This window comes from Pyrus communis, chromosome 4 (genome assembly GCF_963583255.1).
Source record: "Pyrus communis chromosome 4, drPyrComm1.1, whole genome shotgun sequence".
Classification (NCBI taxonomy): Eukaryota; Viridiplantae; Streptophyta; class Magnoliopsida; order Rosales; family Rosaceae; genus Pyrus; species Pyrus communis.
The window spans coordinates 26,856,583-26,880,784 of record NC_084806.1 but is presented as its reverse complement, the minus strand read 5'-3'; the positions used below and the strand labels follow the sequence as shown (position 1 = coordinate 26,880,784).

The following is a 24,202-nucleotide window of genomic DNA, read 5'->3' as shown; positions in this document are numbered from 1 at the left end:
ATGTTGATTAACGTGCTTATTTCTTATTAGCGACACATCATTTAATTTGCAAATTTAGTCTACCTAAAACTGTCTGGAATCGGAGTAGGAATTGGATTGAGGAGAAATTGAAATGAGGTGGAATTATAATCAGATTCATGTTGAAGTTGTTTACTAAAACTGTCTGGAATCGAAGTGGAATGATTTTGAGTCCATATATGCTTTTACTAATTCACTTCAATCGAAATGAAAACTAGGTTGATTACTATATTGCTCTTACATAAATAAATTATTTTCATACTAATTAATTAAATTTATACAATAAAATTCATCTATATAAAAATATATAAATAGGTTCTATTTATTTATTAAAAGATGGCAGGAATGATGTCGAGTCTATATAAGTTGTTTACTTATTCGCTTCAATTGAAATGAAAACTAGGTTGATTACTAAATTGTCCTTACATAAATAAATTATTTTCATACTAATTAATTAAATCAAATTCTTAATTAAATTTATAGAGTAAGCTGTCGATTTACCCCCTGAAATTTCACTTAACTTTCGATTTTTCCCTGAACTTTTATATTGGAAAATTAAGGACTCAAACTAATTTTTTTTAGTCGATTTTCCCCATACCGTTAGTTTTTCGTATATTCCATCCATATTTATGTTAAGTGAGATCCTGTGCACAACATGTGAGGGTAGTTAAGTTATTTCACTCTTAAAAATGATTAAAAAAACTAAAAATAAATAAAAAAACAAAACTTTCCCTCTCTTTTTTTCCCGCTAATTCCTATCCTCAATTTTATTTTTCCCTGTCATTCCTATGCATGAGAAATGACATATGGTGTTATTGTCTTCATAAGTAGCTAAGTTAGTCTTTTTCTTGAAGCTTGTACTACCATTTTTATTTTCTCCAACAAATTAATAATTTGACAAATGCTCATGGTGTTGTTGTCTCCAAAGCATGGCATTAATATAAGAAACATGTTCATAATACTCATAAAAAATGCTCAAGATAATTACATACTTTTCATAATGTCATAATAATCCCAATACAATTCCACAAAATGATCCTTAAGAAGTTGGAAAACATAAGAGATTTTACCATCCATAAGGTATATAACCCATAGAATCTCAATTACAAAATATGGGCATTCCACTTAACCAAACACAAGCAAAATAAGGTTTTAGTTATCAAAACAAGAGCACAAACACTCTGCTCAAAATGCACATGACACGTGGAGATCAACTACACTTCCCATGGCCTTCCTCATTTGGTTGGAATCTTGTACCTAAACCTATTTTCATTTCTGATGGTTGAGTAAGGTTGAGGGTGTTATGTTTTCCAACTTCTTAAGGATCATTTTGTGGAATTGTATTGGGATTATTATGACATTATAAAAAGTATATAATTATCTTGAGCATTTTTTTAATGACTATTATGAACATGTTTCTTATATTAATGCACTACTTTAGAGACAATAACACTATGAGCATTTGTCAAATAGAATAGCAGAGGCAAATAGAGCTTATGGGTGGAAATTTTTTTTTCGTTCATGTCTTAATATAGGAATTTATACATCTTCCTCAAGAAAAAAGAGTTTGTATCGAATAAAATATATACTTCGACTTTCTTGCATAAATTGATTTCAATTATGGGTACCACTACCTCTTTTTCGTTACACTAGCAATCAGCACGCTCGCTTAGTATGCGCAACTAAAGTTTACTTTTATTATTAACTAGATGAAGCCCACACACATGTAAATATATAAATTTAAAATATATATCAGTAATGTTAGGAAGATTAAATGTGTAGACTAAATTTTGTGAACTAAATAACATAGAAATTGATGATTGGATTATAACTTACATGTTGATTAACGTGCTTATTTCTTATTGGTGACACATCATTTAATTTGTAAATTTAGTCTACCTAGCATTACTCTAAAAAGGAGAGAGAGAGAGAGAGAGAGAGAGAGAGTGTGTGTTTTTTTTTTTTTTTTTCAAATAAGAGATGCTATAAAATAACAAATACGTGAGGTTTGAAAAGAAAAAAACAAACTTTAGTTTGTATGAAATTATATTACTAATAATTTTTTTTTTTAATGATATATAATTTTTTTACTGTCTTTTAGTTGATAAAAAAAAAATTGATAATATGTTGTTTAGATAAATTCCAAAGTCACCAAACCATGTACACATGTATATATGTTTATCTGGTGCAAGTGATAATTATTTTTTATATAGGTTGGAACTGTGAAATGATTAGGGAGAGAGGGTGTTGAAAAATAAGAAAGTTAGACTAAATTATAAAACAGTGCATGCGTTCTTGAATAGTAATCAACATAAAACTATAGACTAAAGTATGATGTGAGGACCGGGTCATATGGATATATAAATACATACCCATACTAATTTGAGCTGCCACCTTTAGAGATAATGATCAAGAGTAGTTGAATATTGCGCACCCACAGGAAAACATAATTTCTGTTTGTGTCTGTCAATTTCCATTAATGTATTAAGTTAATAAACAACACTGATCAAATGAAACTAAAGTACATATGGATTGCTTTAAATTGTAATTAAGGTGGTATTTACGACAACCTAATGGGTGCAGCAATGATGATTCCCAAAAGTACTCAGTTGCTCACTTTCATGCTGCTTCGATGGAATCTCTTTCTTTAAACGTGGCTACGGATCCTCTATAAATTTGTGCTTGTTGGAAAATAAATGCTAGTGATTTTTTTTCTTAGGATTTGTATAATTCGGAAAAGAAGGAGAAATACACATCCCTAAAAAATCTCAAGTTTCTCTCTTCTTTGCTGCACCTCTAAAAAAATTAGATCATAATACGTTATAAGCACATCCGTGATGCTGCATTAAGAAAATTATGTTACACACTAGTTCATAAGATCTATTCTTGCAATTCAGTTTCTTCTAAAATTTGGTTTTAATTGTTGATATTTTTTTTCAACTTGATTGCATGAAACATTCACCATTGAGCATGAACACTAATTTTCAATTACCAAATTATATATTTCACACAAATTATGGTTCGCAATTATATTATTATTACCGTTATAATTGTGGTGAATTGTATCTGTATGAATAAGAAACAAATAGGAACAAAAAAAATTTGTGAAAATCGTGCTAGAACAACTGTTGGAAGCCGTGAGCTCGCGCCAAGCTGAGTCGCGCTGCTGTAGCGCAGCCACATACAAAGCTCTGTGAACCGAGCCGAGCCGTTGCCATTATTCCAAACCCTAGGTCTAAAAATGATTATGGCGTCTTCCTCCTCCAGAGCTTGGGTCATCACCTGGGTAGGCCTACAGTCAGTGGCGAAGCTACAAAGGGACTGGGAGGGGCGGCAGCCCTTCCCCTTGCCAGAAATTAAGTCCAGGAGCGTCGTTCCGCCCCTCTGGTCTCGTCGGAGTTAATGGATGCACCTGCACTGCATATCAGTTTCTGGGCTTGAGTTTCTGCTGCTACTGTGAAGCAGCTTATGTTATTATTTTTTTTTCAAATCCCTTAAATGAAACAGGATGCCGTTTCATTTTGTATTAAAAAAAAACAAACAAACAAACAAACAAAAAACCTCCTTAATCAAACGACGTCATTTCGTTCAATTGATTAAAAAAAAAAAAAAATTAAGGGGACCACTGTTCCCGTGCCTTCCATTATTCAAATGAGTCTTCACTTTTTGAAAGCCAATCCCTTTTTAAAACCAATCAGAAGGCCCATGTGTGCCCCCCCAAATCCCAGCAGCAGTTTTCAGCGCCCTCCTCCCTCCGTTCCGTTCCGTTGTCCCTCATTTCTCCTTCAAGCCGAGCCAGCCGCCACTGCCAGCCTCTAGCAGCCAATTGTTGGTTGGTTTTCCACTTCTCTCTCAATTTTAGGTAAATTTTTTAACATTCTAATTTGTATTATCCCTAACCTTAATTGATTAATTAATATGAAATTTTAGTTAATTAAAATAGAATCATAGAGTAATACACTAATTAGTTATTGATTATTGATTTTTGCGTATAAATATGAATCCTATGAATGATTATTGATGAATGAAATTATTCTCTAGAGTAAAAATTGAATTCTTGATTATTGATTAATTGATTATTGATATTAATTAATGAGTTGAATTTTTGTGTATTAAATAATTTATATGAATATTGGTGTTGATTAATTGAATTGTTGATTTAATTAGTTAGTACTCATATTGACTATAGTATAGTTTACTCCATGATTAAGAGTCTAAGACTTTTTTTTTTCTTTTCCATATACCGTTACATAATGGAATGATACTATAAGAAACAGTGCTTAAATCCTCCTTCAAATATTCTGGCTAGTCCTTCTTTGAATATTCCAAGTAGTCCTCCTTCGAATATTCCAAATATTCCTTCTTCAAGTATTCCAGGTAGTTCCCCACAAAGTGAGGTCACTGAGTTGGATGAAATACTGGCTAATCTTCCTCCAGACCCTGGACATAGACATCGAATGCTTGATTATCTACCTAATTATCGTGAAGCAATTCGTCGACACTATCTCCAAAATAATCCTTGTTAACCTAAAGACCACATCATGCCTAGAAAAGTTAGCAACAATCGATGTTTTGTCACCCGTTGGTTTGATAATTTTAAGTGGTTGGAGTATAGTATAGTAAAAGATGCCACATTTTGCCGTTATTGCTATCTATTCAAGTGTGATTTTGATAAAGAGGGAAATGCCAGAAGTGATGTCTTCACTGAGATTGGGTTTACAAATTGGAGGAAAGGACTCGAAAATTTTCGAGATCATGAGGGAGGTGTTGGAAGTCTTCATAATAAAGCTTTACAATAGGCTAGAGATTTGATGACGCAAAAGCAACATATTGAAACATTTGTGATTAAGCAAACTGATGAAGCTCGCATTAGTTATCACACTTTATTGTGTGGCGCACTTGATTGCACAAGATGGTTGTTGCAACAAGGTTTGCCTTTTCGTGGCCATGATGAATCGTTCAAATCAAGCAATAGGGGTAATTATTTGGAGATTATGTAATTTCTTGCCGATCATAATGATAAAGTTAAGAAGGTTGTGTTTGAGAATGCTCCCAAGAATCTCAAGTATACTTCTTCTGATATTCAAAAAGATCTTGTCCGTGTTTATGCCATTGAAACTATTGGTGCAATTACTAAAGATATGGAAGATACATTTTTTTTTTCTCTTTTAGTTGATGGATCACGTGATTCTTCAACTAAAGAGCAAATGACGATGGTATTGCGTTATGTGAACAAGGAAGGAGAAGTAATTGAAAGGTTTTTGGGTGTGCAACAAGTCTCCTCTACAACTAGTAGCTCACTTGAAGAGGCCATTGAGAGATTATTTGCTTCAACAAATTTGAGTATGTCCAAGTTACGAGGACAAGGCTATGAAGGAGCTAGTAATATGAAAGGAGAACTAAATGGCCTTAAAGCAAAGATTTTGAACAAGTATCCTCTAGCATTTTATGTTCGTTATTTTGCACACCAACTTCAACTAGCTCTTGTAGCCATTGCAAAGGGAATTGAGGGTGTCACCATTTTCTTCAACAATGCTAGTATTTTGGTCAATACTATTGGATCATCGTGTAAGAAAGCTCTTGATATTGGTGATCTTGAAACGGGTAGAGGGTTAAATCAAGAAATTAGTCTCATGCGTCCTTGTGATACACGTTGGAACTCACATTATGGTACTATAGTTAGTGTCATTGTCATGTTTGAAGTTGTGGTGTAGGTGCTTGAATGGATTAAGGATGTTACCAACCAATACAATTTTGGTGAAGTAAGTTATTCCATGACATACAAACTTTTGATTTTGTGTTTCACCTTTTTTTTATGAGACTCATATTGGGAATTACAAATGAGTTATCAAAAGCTCTGCAAAAGAAAGATCAAGATATTGTGAATGCGATGACGTAAGTGGAAGTATGCAAGCAAAGACTACAATCCTTGAGAGATGATGACTTTGGGGACTTGCTTGATGATGTACAAAAGTTTTGTCAAGAGCATGATATTGACATTCCTAACATGGAGAATTTGCATTTTGTACCTGGAAAATCAAGGCATAAAGCTCCAAGACTCACAAACTTCCATTACTGTCGTGTGGACCTTTATTTTCAAGTCCTTGATACGCAATTAAAGGAATTGAATGATCGCTTCAATGAGGTAAACACCGAATTGCTTCTTTGTATGGCATGTTTGAGTCCGGTGAATAATTTTGCATATTTTGACAAAGAAAAAATTGGTCGTAACTTTATCCTCAAGATTTTGATTGTATGGACCTCATGAATCTTCTAATTCAACTTGACAATTACATTCACGATATGAAGATGCATAGTGAGTTTTCATCATTGAGAGGAATTGGTAATCTTGCAAAGGAGTTGGTGAAGACCGGGAGGTATGCAAGCTATATGTTAGTGTATAAGCTTCTTACATTGGCTTTGGTGTTACCAGTTGTAACCGCTTTGGTGGAGAGAGCTTTTTCTGCTATGAAGATTGTGAAAACACCATTGTGTAACAAAATGGAAGATCAATGGTTGAGTGATAGCATGCTTGTTTACATTGAGAGAGATGTATTTGCTTTTATTGATAATAAGCCTATTATGCGGCGTTTTCATGATATGAAACCTCATCAACAACAATTGTAATTTGTTTGTATTGATAAATTATGGAAGACTTTACTATATAAAGGATTTGGTTGTTGCTATTCTTTTGAACCTTGCACTCTTTTAACTTTCCCCCTCCCCCCGTCAATTCCTAGCTTTACCACTGCCTACACCCTACCCCACCGCTGCTACTCATTGAAAACCAGTCTCCCTCAACGACCAGCAGTCATCTTATGGCTAACTACGACAATTGGATTTAGGATTTAGGGCTGACTCCGACCAGCAGTCGTCCCCGACAAGAAACCTCAAGATTTCGCTTAAAATCGAACCAGAGTTCGAGAGTTTTCTTATTCCTCAAAGGTTTGGAACTCCGTCCTGTCGAAACCCCAACCAAATTTGAACAGAAAAACCACCGCCGCTAGTTCCTCGTGCTCTGTTATTCACCGAAACATCCTTCTTTTGTTAACTCTATTAGTTGAGATGTGGATCCTTCTTTTTTTTAGAGGCAAGTATTGATCCTCATTGGTGCCAAGCTATGGCCTTTGAACTTGATGCTCTTACTACCAACAACACATGGACTCTCACCACTTTGCCCCATAACAAGACTCCGATTGACTGCAAATGGGTGTTCAAAATGAAACACCGGAAAAATGGTTTCATCAAACAGTACAAAGCCCATTTTGTCGTCAGTTTACTCAGACTATAGGCATTAACTATCATGGCACTTTTTCTCCCACGGCTAAGATGATCAACGTCCGTTGCCAATCAAAATTGGTCTATTCAACAACTTGATGTCAGCAATTCTTTCCTTAATGGCAACTTAGATGAAATTTACATGTCTATTCGTCCATGTATTCAACGACAAGGGGAGAATCTTATGTGTCACTTTAACAAGTTGTTTTACGGTTTAAAACAAGCTTCGCAGCAATGGTTCACCAAATTCATTGAAGCCATTATTACCGTTGGCTTCACCCATTCCAAGGTTGATTATTCACTTTTCACCCGCAGTTCAGGGAGGTCTTTCACAACCTTATTGATATATGTTGACAATATTGTAGTTACAAGCAACGATGTTGGTGCAATCAACCCTCTAAAACTTCCTTCACAAAACATTTTTGCTAGACCTGGCATTCGTGTCGTGTTTTTTGTGTTTGTGTCGTTTTTGTGACATCTTAACGAGTTGTGTTATGTAACACCAATTAAAGTAAACGGGTAATATGACCCAACCTGAAATTGACCCATTAATATTATCAGGTAATATGACCTGACTCATCACCTGTTAAAGAAAATATATTTTAAATCAATAAATAATGAAAATCCAAACAATGAAATTCGGTGAATAGAACAAAATATAAACGACAATCGACGGTTAAGCTTAAATCTAAGGTTTATGGATTATGATGTTGGATTTCAGAGTTGACCCTTTCACGAAAGTTATAAAGCTTGTCATTACGAGTGATTGTTTATTTTTACATTTTTCCCACTCCTATAATAATTATTATTAATTTTATTAATTTTATTAATTTTGCACTCAAATAAAAGAACACTACTCATGAGATTTGGAGGGTTTTAAAAATCTAAACAACCATGTAACCATGGTTCTAACTTCTAAGCATAGAGGATGAAATCACGAGCGTGTATATATGCTTTCACATTTTTCAAACTTGTATATTAATGATTATGAATTGTATTTATTTTGAACTCTCTTGAAAATACTATTTATGTGACGACCTGTCCCTAATTTTCAATGTAATTTCTCTCAGAATATGTAATTTACTGTTTTTGCCCTTGTTGGCAAGTGACGTGGACGTATTTATTCACTCTTAAATTAGTATTCTCGCTATCGTAATTAATTTGTACTCATTGTTACGAGTGTGCGTTAATTTTACCAGTGCTAGAAACACTGTTTTGGATGGATTGCGTCTAATTTTTCTGTACAAACCTTATCCATTTTCTTCTTCAAAATGGGTGACCCGTGCCTTACACCTTTGCACCGATTATTTTCTCTCCCTCTCTCATGCAACCAATCAGAAACCCACTCCCATTTCTCTACCCAATTAAAGCTGACACACTTTCTCTCTCTATCTTCTCTCTCTTCCCGAAACCTCTTTTCTCTCTGCAACTAGCAGGTTCGGCGTCCAAACTCCACAGATTGAACCAACAATCACCACCATCGTGATCCTCTCGAACTCACGAACACAACCATACCAACTGATTCTTGAACGGTTGAGTTTTGAGTGGTCAACATGGAGCAACTCGAAAGCTCCGGCTCGGTCGAGTTGGTATCGTCATGATCTCAGCCAAGTTACAAGATTTTAGGACATGGGGGAAGCTTCCTTACAACTCCCCGAGGCTCCTAGGACAAGTTTTGAAGAAGAAACAACCTCAGAAGTACACAAGTTCGAGGAACAAAATTTTGGCCGAGAATTTCGAGCCATTTCCCGTCCACTTTTGGACTTTTGGAAGTTATAAAGTTGTTCTACTCTTCTTAAGCTTCAAATCCAAATAAATTTCATTAAAAATGGTTGAGAAATGGAAAAGTTATAAAGGTTCGAAAATTCTCCAAAAATTAGCAAAATTTTCCAGTTTCCGGGGAGGTCAGACGACAGCGACCGGCAAGGACCACCGTAAAAGACGATGAAATATTCCATCAACCCTAACAGAATATTCTAATAGCTTCAGGTAACGTCGTTAACTTCTGTTAAGGTTTTAACGGTATATTCCTAACACCGTTAGTCACATAGACCGCACGTGCTGCGTGTGGCTGGAGCGTATGGCCGTACCTTGGCCGGTGCGTGAGGGTGCGTCTGGTGTCCAAAAATTATTCTAAAAATTTGGTAGGCCCATGACGTCGAGTAGATCGATTTCATATATTCAAACCCTCTGTTTGAGCAAATTATAGGAAGTTTTTCCTAGTTTTTACGTATATGTCCTATTAATTAATTATAAATAGTTGTTTCGCATGTAAAGGAAACTTACCCTGAGGACGTATGTGGACAAGCGAGATTAGGGGGCTATGATCCTACGACATACCAGTGAATGGGCATTTTGTTTTCGTATATATATAAACATAATATTTTCCATAAATGCTTTTAAGCTGTTTTATGCGTATTATGCCATGAGTTATATAATTTTAAAAATGTTGTTATGTGGTTGAGATTGATATCTTTGATCATGGCATATTTATATGCATTTTACTTGCTCATAATTGTTGTGAATGTTTGAAATGCTAAGTACCATAGGACACACCAGTACGTCCAGGTAAGGTTATGTAGTGAATTGAATTGGTTTGATCATTATGGCATGCGTACATATAGTTTGCTCATCATTGCTACACCCCAGGTGAGTGCTCAATCGAGGCTAGACTAGCCTTCACGTGTATGTTCAAGTCCTAGCAACACACTCTCACATTGGATCCAAGTAGGTGTTAGCCTGTCGTACAGACTGCAATAGGCAGTTCCAACTCGTATGTGACTGCGCATAGCGCAAGCTTCACGTGATTATAGCACTAGAACATTTATTATTACACCTAGCATGTCGTACAGGTCACATCAGGTGACTCCGACTCTTGTGTTAGCATAGACTGATAAGTGATAGGTGCAGTCGTATAGGTCACATTAGGTGACTCCAACTGACATGTTAGTACATATTATAGCATGATCATATCTATATTGCTATTGATGATGTTTCGCTATGGCATATTTCTGGACTTACATTCGACATGCACTTGTTTTCATACTTATACGTAGTATGATATTTTGGAAACTATACTTGTTTTACATCGAGGGGTTAGTATACTTGGAAAATAAATGAATTTTATAAACCTTTATTTTATGCCCACTCACCCTTCTGTTTTTTGCCCCTCCAGGTCCTAGTTAGTTGATTTATCTTGATGGCGTAAGAGGAATAGCTGGTGGATTCTGACATATCTCCATCTTAACGTAGGAATTTATCTCTAGTTGTGTAATAAGTACTTCTCTCGTTCGACTGCTTTACCCTTATGATATCTATGCTCTGAGTATTTGTAATTATGGGTGGTAACCACTACTGCGCACTCACTTTATTAGTTTAATTAAGTTCTAGCTTTGGTTTTAATTTATTCACAATTTTCTTACATCACTTGCACTTTTGGTTACGTCATTTTCACATGACGGCCAACACACCTTGATTCCAGTTGGGGTGTGTCAATTCATGAGTGTTTGTATGGTTTTAAAAATTCAAACAATTATGTACCCATCCTCAAATCGTAGGGAATGTGATCACGAGCGTTTGCATGTTTTTTCACATTTTTCGCCCTTGTAAATTAACTATATTTTATTTAATGTGTTTGGTATTTTTAAATTACTTGATATTTTTATTTTAATAAGTTTTATAATTTTTAATCATATTCTTTGCCTATAATACACTATAAAAATAAATAAATAAATTTAAATTTTAAATTTTTAAATTTACATTAGTACATATTTAATATACAATATATACATATACACTATGGCTATTGTGTTTTATAATAAGTTTTTTTTGGTTGTTTAAGAAATTAAAATCATCAAAATAAATTTTTTCTTAATGTGTCACCCTCGTGTAAACTTGTTAAATACCCGTTATTAATGGGTTCTTATCATGTGACCCGATAACAATCCAATTAGTTATCGTGTTGACCCGAAACCCGTTATTTTCGTGTTGTTTATGTGTCGTGTTAACGAGTCGTGTAAAAAATTACCTGGTGTAATTTTTCCATCAAAGATTTGGAAATTTTGAAATATTTCTTGGGCGTTGAAGTTTCTCATTCCAAAAGAGATATCTTATTTCACAATGCAAATATGCACTTGAAATACTCTAAGATCAAGGTTTTTTGAGAGCTAAACCAATGAAGTTTCTAATGGAAGATGTCAAACTTTCAGGGAAAAACAAATTCCTCAAGGATCCAACCAAATATCGACGTTTGGTGGGCCGGCTAATTTATTTCACTGTCTATCATCAGGATATCACTTATTTCATGCATGTTCTTAGCCGTTTGATGCATAAACCATAACAGCCTCATGTGGATGCAGCTCTCTGGGTTGGTCGATACCTTAAATCTACTCCTGGCGAATAATTTTGTTTTGGTGGTTTGATAATAAACTAAATTTGGTTTGCTTATTGTGGTTTGGATTGGGCTGGCTGTCCCAGAACTCGTCGTTTCAACTACTGGACTTGTGTATTTTTTTTTTGGTAATTCTCTCATCTCTTGGAGCACAAAGAAGCAGAAGACCATTTTCCTTATCCTCCACCGAGACTGAGTATAGGGCAATGGTAGGTACATGGTGTGAGCTTACTTGGCGGAGATTTTTATTGGAATATTTACGATTGCCTCATTCAAAAGCTTCACTTTTATGTTGTGGTAACCAAACGGCTTTACATATAGCGGCAAATCCAGTTTTTCATGAGAGTACATGACATATTGAGATGGATTGTTGATATGGTAGAAACTAACACACAAATTAAACCCTATAAATTATGCAATCGTAGTACAAGTAAGTAGGGATCATTTTATTTCGGGGATTAGAAGGTATGCTAATCAACACAAATTAAACTTATAAAACTAAAAACTAAATTAAACTAGCAACAAAACAATGACTGGGGGGATTTTGACGAATTTAATTAAAACAAAAGTAAAGTGCAGCAAGTAAATTAAGTTGTGAATGAAATATGGAATAAAGGATAGCTAAAGGATTCTTCTCCGCACATGAATCATATGCATACAAATCAATTTCCAGTTATTCTTCCTATAAACCATGAATGACAATGCCCCAAATTAACCATGAACAACACTAATTAACTCTCAAATTTTCCTACGTTCATTGAATTGGACTCAACAACACAACCAAATTATTCTTCTCAAGTTCCCTAACTATGAAAAGCATGATAGAGATACATCTCAAAGATCATTAAGTTCTGTCAAAATCATAAGCATTGACAAAGCATTCGTAACTATGAAAAGCATGATACTCCTATCAAGAATTTACTTAACTCAATCATGACTAGTGACTTTTACTACTTGCAAATATAAGTTCATAACGATTAGGTGAAATTCCCTTATATTCTAGTATCAAATCTCTGCGTGCAAACTAGGTGTGCACCGTAATAAACATACAAGAATAAGTTCTTTATAAAGCAAATAAATAAATCGCATTCATGTTTTATGAAACAATAACTGGATGTAATCAATTTATATAAAACATGTGATCATGCTTAGAATTCACCTCTAACTAAAAAGAAACTTAGTTAGACATGTTCATCATAACTGAAAAGCAATCTAAAATAAACATTGAAACTTAAAACAAAGATAGAAAGAACTCTAAAAATTCTAGCAACTTTAATGGATGAATGGTAGGTACGGCACACACTAAATCTCTGCAAGAATTTCATATATATATATATATATATATATATATATATATATATAGGGGGAAATGGTTGAATCCAAGGAGGAAATGGTTTTAGTCTTTTTGAGTTATTTTAGGACTCTAAAAATCAAGTAGAAAGTGTTGGAATATGATTAGGATTCCTCCTTGTAGCTGGACATAAGATAAGATAATGTTGGACAAGATAGGATAAGATAAGATAGGATAGGATAAGATAATGTTCCTCTCCAATTAGGATTCCTCTTTCTTGTGTAATTCCTTGCCTTCCAATCCTCAACTTTAATTTCTCTAGATTTTATCACATGTCTAGCACCATTTGAACACCAAAAACGTTCAGCCCATATGCAATTCATGCATGTTGTCCAATCCAAGTCCAAAACTGCTCCAAATTGCTCCATTTAGCTACTTATTGTCATATTTACCAATTAGACCTACAATAATACGAAAATAACATAAATTACCAAAATAAATGGAAATTAACAAAGTAAATGCAAAGAAATAAGATAACAAAGTTGCATAAATATGCTCCTATCAATTGTCACTTTATTCGAGACGAGAAGTTCTCAGTTATGATACGCAAGTTGGGAATTCTTGACCTCCACTCTCCAACTTGAGGGAAAGTATTAGAAAGTCAATGTTCTTTGTTAGGAAGTTTTCATGTAATTGGTTTGTACTTGATTTTGTATTTACGATTGTAATCCCTAAATTGTAGGATTGCCTATTGTAGAAGGAAAACTGTTTATATTCCTAACGTATCAATGAAATATGATGAGTCAATTTCATATTATCTATTTCACCTTATTCTTAGTATGTTTTGGTTATTATTTTGGTAGAATTTTGATACTTTGTTTTATATTTTAAATATGGGACATTCGAATTCCTTTGGAGAAAAACATGAACAAATGGATGAATTTTAGAGTGATTCAAATTAGAGGACATTCGTGTGTCTCTTGGCTTGTTCTTGTCAAAATTTGGTATTTTTATACCAAATGGTTATTTTTTGGCAATGGAATCAAGAAGCAATGCGCAATGCTGGAAAGTGATGTTTTTGGGCTTAATTGCGGGTTTTGGAGCCCAAATGACCTCTGATGGGTTTGTGGCCTTATGAAGAAGTGTTAAAAATATTCCAAGCTTTAAATTAATCTAGCTATTTTGGGTCGGTTTTGGAGCAGATATGGGTCCAAAATATGGTTGTGCAGATTTTAGGAGAATTTTCCCTTTTAATTTAGGGTTATGTTTCATATTTTATTTTATTTATTTGGTTTCCTAGTTCGATTGGAAGACCTTTTTATTAGGAGGATTTATTTTAGTAGGTTAAATAAGCTTGGTCGGCCCTAACTATTTCTTCTTCTTATCCGTGCGATTTTGAGAGAGGAAATTGGCCAAGCGTAGGGATTTTCAGACTTTTACATTTCTATCTTTTACTATTTTCAATACAATTCATGTTGATTTTAGTTATCAATATGCGTAACTAATTCCCTTTTAGCAAGAATATGTAATTTCTTTTCAATTTGCTTATGATTATATGCATGCAGGTTTTCGAATTATTAATCACCGGTTTATATTGTCTAAGTGTTTTGATGATTCGCGACCATTAGGATATTTAGAAAAGTAATTTGATGCAATTTTGATCGGTGGTTGGTCCCTGAAATTGATGAAGGCTTCTTGTGATTAATATGTGCAAATTCACTTAGGATGAATACCAAGTCTTAGATTTGATCTGAATACTACAAACGGATTGCATGTTTGATATACACTCTATGGGGGTCCAAGTAGGCATATATTAGGAAAACCTAACATTCAAAATATGCATGTATAGGTCATAAGTAATTGGGAGAACCATATAAAATTGTTAAGGTGACGGTGGATCCCTGGTGCTTTCTTAATTTGATTTTTACAAAACTGTTTCCTTTTCCTCATCTTTAATATTGCATATTTGTCTACTTTCATTAATTAAATTCGTTTTTATTAAATTAGGTCATAAAATCATCATCCCAAATCTTTGCTTTACAATAATTAATTGGAATTTGGGTTGTTTCGAAATATTTAATAATCTTTGTGGATAACGACCTTGCAGGAACCATTTATACTACAATATATGTCATTCTTCACAGTATTATAGGTGTTTTTAAGCCCTTTGTGCGTGTGGTAAAAAAACCTATCAAAATACTTGGTTGAGCCAATTAAATTTTTACAATTTCTTTATTTCAGTATTTATATAATTTCTTATATCTTCATCTATTTCATGTTTTGCTGGTCCAGCGGCATATCCAGGATTAGGTCTTTTGGCATACGTAAATAGAATACAGCAAACAATTGCAAAAGACAGTTTAAGCAACAAAGTATTACAAGGTATTATTAAGATTACAAAACGTTTCTTACACCAAGACAGATCAGTCAGCATATTTTCCTCTACTAATAATCAGCTGCCTAATAATCTTGAGCATAGAAGTCTATAATTTCCTTAAGATTGAGCTCAAACAAAGAAGAACAATCATTATACATCAACCACAACATATGCTCGAACAGAATAGAATCAACATCCACAAAAACCATCCTACTTCTTCCCTTACCATTCCCATCACCAAAATTCTCCACCTTCTTGTCCTTGTTCATTGCCTCGATCAAAACTCGAAAAGGGTTCTCCTGTAGCACAAAAGGGTCTACCAAGAACTCCCTTTTCTCCTTCCCAACCACCACGATCACTGGATTCTCTGAATCGTCGAACCTATCATCGACTAAAGGCCGGTAGCCATGTAGCCGTGACCCCATGCACCTCTTTTTCAGCATTGAAATTGGCAAGACCAAGCAAGCCATTGAAATTGCAGAAATGAGTAGTCTAAATAGAACAAGGGGTGTGATATGAGACTGTATATATATGTTAGATATATAATGTGTGTGTATATAATCTGCAATTCAGTTGTGTATTGGGGATGTTTGTATGGTTGTTTTGGAGGTAAATGTGTACTGGGGTGTGCTTGTTAAATTTGGAAGTGAAAGCAAAGGCATTTATGGGTAAAGAGGGTGATTGAATAGGCCAGCCAGCGGCTACAGACAGAGAGAGTTTTAATTCCTGACTTTTAATTTGGATTAAGAAAGAAAGGTTTTGTATTTGTATGTGTATTATATGGTTTGGAGTGGCGCTTTGCTGGCGAAAGAGCCGTTGGAAGAATCGCATTGGTGGTAGGAAATTAGGAATTCGACTGCGACTTGCCGACTAGCAGGCGTCCGCGGACTGTGGGCCTACCCGCGCCTGCTGGCTGTTGGCGCGTTTATTTTTGGCATGCCATCGACACAAGAAGAAACTCACACTTATCAGATCGGTGGTGTCATTGACTAAATGCATGAGTGAATTGGTTGCTTGAAATTTAACTTGATCATTCTTCGTTTTTCTTATTTTATGTTTAAGTAAATATTTTTAATCCCTTGAGTTGAGTATTATTTAATTCACATTCGGCAAAGATTTATGTTCTTATTTGTCATTCACCATAGAGGGATTCATAAATAAAATTATTATCTCCACAAAAATAAGTTATCAAATTTACAAGAAGAAAGACAAAATGTTGAATTGTGATTAGCCAAAAAGAAGGAATGGCTGCTAGAAAAATTTTGGGTCAACAACTTAACCACATGATTAATCTGATTACTGAATGAAATGATATCATGTCGTTAATTATTTGTCATGTAACTTAAGTTTAATGCAACAATAGGATATATTGATAGTATCAATCATACTAACGAAATATCGAAGTCAATAAGGCAACGACATGCGTATTGATTTCTTTTAAAAATGAACTGTTTGAACGTAATAGTGATTATCATATTTCTTTTTCCTCTTTTTTTGGTCTTGTTTTTACTAGTGATGTAGTTTATAATAAGGTACTTTGTACATGTAGCATTACACTTTATAACCATTTATGTTGATGTGTCCCCTTCAAAATACAATAGGCCAACTAAAGCGTTGTATGACTAAAAATTTCTAAAATCGTATTTCAACGATTAGATCACGTACAGAGAGTATACATAACATTTGGAAAATAAATCAGTCATAATCATTATTTTGAGTCATGCTTGGATCATGAGGTATTTAAGTAGCATACAAGTCTAATATATAAAACTAACATTGGACTTATGAGGCATATTATGCTTTCCAATTGCCTTCCTTCTTGAGACTTTTTTTGCCCGCGTGTTGCCTTAGTTGTCTTGTTAGGTAAACTTTAGCGAACCTAATGGCTTTATGACGCGGTTTTAGAAGGTTTGGGCGATAAATGCCTTGTCGCTAACAATAATGTGTACATTTGGTTTCCACATTGCGCGTGTAAGCAGTGTTAATAATTTTTCAAATTAGGAACCATGTTATAAGGCCACACTTATTCAATGTTGAAAATGAATATCACATTGACGAGAAAATAAATCTTGTATGGACTTCTAAGTAAGTTGGACTACTCTTTATATTGTCAATTGATTTAATAGTGAAACCCTAACTTTCTTCATAGTATCAGAGCAGGCTGTCCCACATATAAAATTATGATCCAAGTCACCTTGTTTGTGTTGACCACGTTTTTGACTTGAAAATGACTACACGTGAGGGAGCGTGATGAGAATAAAAAACATTGATGGGAAAAAGAGTTTCGTATGGTTTTATAAGGAGTTGAGCATACTTCTCATATTATTAATTGATTTTATGATAAAATCTCAACTTTCTTCATTCTGAGATTTTATTCCCAACATTAACGTCGCTATTTTTGGTTATTGGTTTTTATATCAAATTAATCATATGTTCGTGAGCATTATTAGAATTTAAGTGTGATGTATAAACTAGAAGTATGGATTAACATAAGTCATTGGATTAGACCCATGCACCTCCGTGGATATTACTACCTTGAAGTATCTTTGTTTTTAACATTTGATACATCAAGTTTTTTTCATCCCAGAGTGGTACCCGAAATCATAATTTTGGGACACTTTCGTACATCTGTTAAGGTTGCTATTAAATCAGTCGTTAAATGGTAACTTGACGTCCACATGAACAATGACTAAATACCACGTGTCAATATAAATCCACGTGTATAGTAAAAAATTTAAAATTTAAAATTAATAAAAATAAAAATATTGGGCCGTCTCCTACCTCACCCCCGACCCTCCCTCCCTTTTCCCTCCCTTCTCTCCTCTGCACCCACCCAACCCTTCTCTCCTCTTCGACTTCCCGCACATCCACCCTTCCCTCTTCAACTCCACCCACCCAACCCTCCTCTCCTCTTCAACTCCCCGCACTCTAAACACGACACCTCCTGCTATCGTCGATTTTGATATGTTTTGCTTGACGGTGGCGTTGAAAAAATGTTTTGAGAAATGATAAAAATTTCTAAACAGATAGCAAACAGTTTCCTCACCCAAACATAGCCCAGGTGATTTTGAGAGTCAAAAACAGGCCCGACTTCCTGTAAGCAGAAGAAAATACAATAGGGTGCAGGGCAGATTCCATGACACGAGACGACCGGAAAAGCTGTAATAAGATTTCACGCAAGTTTGGAGCCAATGAAATTTGATACTCGTAACACCAATAAATACAAGGTAAAAAAAATATTTAAAATGCAAATTTCAACTCATGAGAAGGTAAAGAACAGGCGGCGTATTCTCAGCCATCAGCAATAGCCATGTTTCAATCATATGTAGAGAGGGAGAGAGACGAAGATAAAAATGTTAACTACCATAACACGAAAAACTCAATAATCTAGAACTAAATAAGCCCCTCAGACTCGGAGTTGCTTCGGACAATGGAGGATATCAATCGGCATTTGAAATAAGAACGCAATCAGTCAAATGCGGTAGCTCTACTTGCAACCGGCTAGGAAGTATCATCGTCTTCTTCATTGTTGAGCTTGACCCCATAATTGATACATCTGCATATTATGAATCGGTTGATTTGCATTACTGTAGAGCACAGGTCCCCTGTTGCTGTTGTTGAGAGGACTGCTGCCATTCTCGTCTGACGACTCGCTTGACCCTCCTCCTTGAGAGGACGGGCTGGCTGCTGTCATTGGCGCACCAAAGTTCAACATTTGTGATGCTGGGGGAGAGGAAGTTCCCGACTTTACCAAGTTGGGGTTGGATTTTTTCCCGTCGGCAATGAAACTACCCACAATCACCTGCAGTTAAAATTCAAATTGAGCTAGAATAACAGGGTTATATTTTTTAACTTGAAAAGGTTCTCGCCCTGAATGTCCTTTACAACTACAGAAGGTGAACAGTCATAATTTCATATAACAGATACGCTGAGCAAATAATAGCAGAATGGTACCTGTACTGGTGATGCTGCCACAAGCATGCCAGCAACTCCACCTCCCAAAACTTGACCATCAGACCCTGCTAAGGATACACTCAAACCACCACTTCTGCTGCGATTCCCATTATTTTCAGAAAACAAGTAGGAACCTGACAGGGAAATAATCTCATATCGACCCTGCAAAGAAAATACAGAGCTAATAAAAATTTGGCAGAAAGAATAAATAAACAATTAAACAACCAATTATTAAAAACAAAAAGCAGCTGGCTTTAATGAGATTGTCGAACAAATCACACCAGAAATGGATAGCATGACATTGTAACATTGAGTGCTCAAACAAATTTGTGAATCCAATGGAAAGGGTATACATTTACCAGTGTATCGGTCTGTGTGTATGTGCAGTGGGCGTGAAAGTGAGTTATCGTGCTTGTGGAAAATCATATATGGGAGAAACTGCTCCAATTATATTCATATTTTGGAAGAGTATTGTAGAAGGTTTGAAGGTGCTGAGCTTCAGCAGCATATGCTAAATCTTCAAATCGTTAGAATACTTTATGTTCAACTGTTAGTACTGCATTTCATTAATCTGTTTCAACTTTTCTCCATTCTTTGGATAACTAGTCTAAAAGGCATTGGTTTGATCTGCCTAGTTACAGATAAAGAGGTAACTCTACTATTTTTTCTTAACAACTTGTAAGAACTCACGTCTCATGGCACGAGTTTGCTAACTCAATTAAGTTTATGTTAAATGGAAACCTTCTCTTCATCACAATGCATGGTCACCCACCCTGGGATTTGATAGGGTTGAAATTATAATTTTAAAAGCACATCCATTTATTATGCACCCCTGATATCAAATCCAAAGGCGGGTGACCAAGAGAACGGAACTCTTATGTTAATTACTTCTGACAGGAAGCAAAAATGGAAACTTATTTATGATGGATACTAAATGACATGGATATTCCATAAAGGACTAACATGATCATAGTATTAGAAAACCACAGGACCTACTAAGGTCCTCCATGAAAACCATTTTCATCCAAAAACAAAACCAATATCAAATTGTACTGATGTAACAGAAATTGATAATGTTATATCTGTTGGCCTCAATTTTTGTATAACGAGGATATACGGAGCAAGCTTACGGGGGATATAACCTATAGCCTCCAAACAATAAAAACATAGCATTCTTGGAGGAAACAAGAAAAAAAAAAAAATATGATGCATTTTCAAGGCGACAACAGCATTCCAGACTGAAAATAGCAGAAAATGAACTCTCACAAAAGAAGATGATCAGCTTGAGATGCCACAAGTCCACACTACAAAATGACTCCTTTTTTTTTTCTTAGATGATGACATATACTTTAAACAGATAACATCTTTTCTATAGGATACAAGAAAAGTATCTGCAAAATCAAGAAGAGGAAGATAACAACATAATTCTACAAGAAATGTATTTATCTCAAGTCCTCTCAAACTCATTTCTTATTCTCTAGATACTGCAATATCACAGTAAGCACATATCTAGATACTGCAATATCACAGTAAGCACATATAAAACAAAATATATAACTCCATTGTCCATTCAAACATAACTGTTTTAAAAACATCAAAAGTTACCTCATATGTGACAGTACCACCAGACATTGCTGGCTGGCGAAGGGTAACATTGCAGATGGCACCATTTGCAGAGAGAACGCAAACTGTGCGCGGACCCTGCTGTGAAAAGGCCATAACCTTTGCTGCTATATCCTGAAAACCATAAGGCCACACAAATGAGAATGCATACCATGACTAGGCAAATTTATTAATTATCTTTATTGTACTATGCTGAAAACTCGAATCGGAATTAAAAAATGGAAAATGATAACATAGTCCTGAAGACGTAAATGCTATAAATCAGTGCATACAAAGAAATGCCAAGTGAAGTATGTGACCATTGTGGCCGATTAAAGCATTGCAGTATTAAAAAAAAAAAAAAAAAAATATTATCAGCATAAAAAGGATGCAAATATAATTTACATAAATAAAAGAATAATCCTTTATATGGTCCAATGATGCAGATCAAAACAAAAATAACCCAAACAATCCAGGTTATCCCAAATGTTTGATTCGAGTAATTATAAAATCCAACAGAAACAAATTTAAAAATTTACATAAAAACCATGACCATTGGGTGAGAATAATGATTCTGTTTGTATGCAGAGACAGCCATATGTCTTAAGATAATTAACTTACAGATTGAATTATAATATAATGCATGCAGTAAACCATTGTTAAAATCAGGTACAATTATGTCTGATTTACATCATTGGAGGCACAACAGAAACAAAAGGAAAAACGTATTCATTCCTTGAAACCAAGGTTTGAAGGCTCTGTGCACAAAATGTGGCATAGCTTATGCTTCTTATGTTATATCACTCATGCAAAATATCTCCAGCCTCAATCACAACAGATATTGCACTTTGCATACATATCACTTTTAGTGAGCCATCACTTGTAGGGATCTGCAAATCATGGTGGCATCCAATCAACCCAGCCCAGTCGAGCAGGGTGAACCAAGTTTAAAATAATTAAAGTAATTATCTGTAAACCCATAAAACCACAAGAACTGAAATGTGCTTTATCAAAATATTGAAAATGCCCGGTGTCACATACTCATGTCAATTACTTAATACTAATGGGGCTACTCCCACACTAATCCACCCAATTAGCCTTAATCCCTCAGATTTTCATCAAATTATATATCCCTGCTAATTTTCCAGCCTTTACTCACGCTCTAGCTTTTCTTCCTGCCACCATTACAGCACCACAGAACCAGTTGTTCCACCACATCTCTACCTATATCAGTCTCCTCTCAACTGCTTCAGTGCTCATCCCTCCTTATCGTGATTTCTCTCCTCATCTCTCTACACATCCCACCCTCTCATTACTTCCTCTGTCCGCACCGTATTGTTGCACTGCTTCCCTTGCACTGTTCTCCTTCCTAAAGTGATTAATTAATTCTTATATTGTTTGATGGTTCTTATAACAGAAATTTGGAACACTTATTTTTAATCTGTTTTTTCTAATTTGTTCTTCAAAACATTTGAATATTGTTTCTTAATTGTTTTCCAATGACAGCAATACAAAATGTATTTTCAGCACTGTACCAAAAATGTCAATATTTAAGACATTTCCAATGACAACATGCACAAGAAATTCACAAAAGATAAAAGTATTCCATACATAAACAACCATACTGAAAAACCTATTAAGTGGTATCTTCATTGGTTAAAACAAAAAGCAGGATATACGTGGCACATCCATTAACAACAATCTACTTAAATATTTTTCATTCCTTATTAAGAAAAGATGAAAGATTTTCTCACTTTATAGCCTAATTTCCTAATACTACCATGTAAGCACAATGACATTTGGTGCTACATATAGATTCCTGTCTTCTATAATCTTTTATGAATTAATTATTTTTTCATGATCACGACCACATAAATTGAAGAAATGACATGATTTTCCAAACAACAAAAACAAAAGAAACGCAGACAGAAACCAAGTTATTAAAAGAGATAGCACTGAATAACACAAGTATTTACACAATCTAGAAACTACATTATATATTCTCTTCAGCTTTAGTATCAAACAACACAGTCAATATAATTTACACAGCTATTTCATTATACTACTCAAAGTCAATATTTCCCCCATTTATATGAACTAGAACTTCACTTCCCTTTCACACAACCATTAATGATTTTTTGTCAGTAAGGCACAACTATAAATGAGATTGAAGGTCATCCTTTATTGTACTAAAGTAACATTAGATTTATAAGTAAACATATATTTGAATGATGCATCTCCCCGATATATATAGAGATATAAACAACCCAAAAATATCAAATTTCTCCGAAGGAACTAATATAACTCACTCTTCACTGACTACAATTTGCTCTTCACATCAACAAAGTCACATACCTCACCGGCTTGCACCATAATAACATGAGGTGTGAATCCAACTCCGCCAGCTCCTGCACACAGCAAAACCAAACACCAATAAGCACAATGTACATCAGTAAACTACAAATCCACACCCAATTTTCGTTCTTTACAACAATTTCAAACTCAGAATCTCAATTACCCAATGCGTCCAACTGCTTCTTGCCCGAACCTGGGGGCCTCCCCCGGTTTTTCTTGGCTGGGGGCTCCGAAGACATCGTGCCACTAGACTCTCCATGGGTCCCAGGTGCGGCCGAAGCCGAAGAAGGAATCTGCGTGGGCGTCAATCCCAAGGCAATGTTGCCGTCAGGCGAGTACTTCCTGGGCCGCCCTCTCTTCTTCTTGGCAGCCGAAGCCGAAGAAGAGTCGATGTTGAACGGTCCGCCGCTGCCGCACGGCCTCAACGACCCGTCGTAGGGGCTGGGGCTCAGAGAATCCATCTGCGGTTTCGAAGTGGGCTGTTGCTGCTGCTGCTGCTGCTGCTGCTGGGCCACCGCGTTGAAAGGGAAGCGTCCCGGGTTGGGGGCGCCCATCATGGAGCCCGAATTAGGGTTTATGTTGGCGGTGGGCATAGAGGAGGGATATGAAGATGGGCCCACCATCATGTTCGGCTGCTGAGGCGGCTGTTGCTGCGGAACTTCCCGCGAATCCATTTGTGGGGGGATCAAGAAGGGGGCGAACTGATTTCGCAATGGGGTTGTTTGGATTCCGGGAAAATGTACTACTTAGAGAGAGAGAGAGGAGAGAGAGGAGAGAGATTAGAGAGAGAGAGAGGAGAGAGAGGAGAGAGAGTAGCGATGGTGGTGAAATTGAAAATCTAGCAGAGAAAAAGCGTTTGATTAAAAACTAGGGTTTAGATTTTGTTTTTAGGGTTTTAGTGATTATTGCGGCTTTCCCCCTTTTTATAATAAAACGA

The 24,202-nt window shown here is 35.4% G+C and overlaps 3 protein-coding genes across 3 annotated transcripts; 1 reads left to right on the top strand and 2 right to left on the bottom strand.

Moving 5' to 3' along the window:
- The first annotated feature begins 5,225 nt into the window (after positions 1 to 5,225).
- On the top strand, positions 5,226 to 6,645 carry LOC137732913 (uncharacterized). Its single transcript, XM_068472162.1, has 3 exons — positions 5,226 to 5,622; positions 5,925 to 6,163; positions 6,328 to 6,645. Exons 1-3 carry the CDS (start codon positions 5,226 to 5,228, stop codon positions 6,643 to 6,645), a joined length of 954 nt encoding a protein of 317 aa, XP_068328263.1.
- Positions 6,646 to 15,437: 8,792 nt separating this feature from the next.
- On the bottom strand, positions 15,438 to 15,824 carry LOC137732912 (uncharacterized). Its single transcript, XM_068472161.1, has one exon. It carries the CDS (start codon positions 15,822 to 15,824, stop codon positions 15,438 to 15,440), a length of 387 nt encoding a protein of 128 aa, XP_068328262.1.
- Positions 15,825 to 18,575: 2,751 nt separating this feature from the next.
- Positions 18,576 to 24,045, bottom strand: LOC137731100 (AT-hook motif nuclear-localized protein 13-like). The gene is made up of 5 exons (XM_068470179.1): positions 23,429 to 24,045; positions 23,266 to 23,318; positions 20,914 to 21,045; positions 19,309 to 19,470; positions 18,576 to 19,156 (listed from the first exon to the last, which is right to left on the bottom strand). The coding sequence occupies exons 1-5, from the start codon at positions 23,937 to 23,939 to the stop codon at positions 18,878 to 18,880; spliced, it is 1,137 nt and encodes a 378-aa protein (XP_068326280.1). The 5' UTR covers positions 23,940 to 24,045; the 3' UTR covers positions 18,576 to 18,877.
- Positions 24,046 to 24,202: the final 157 nt, after the last annotated feature.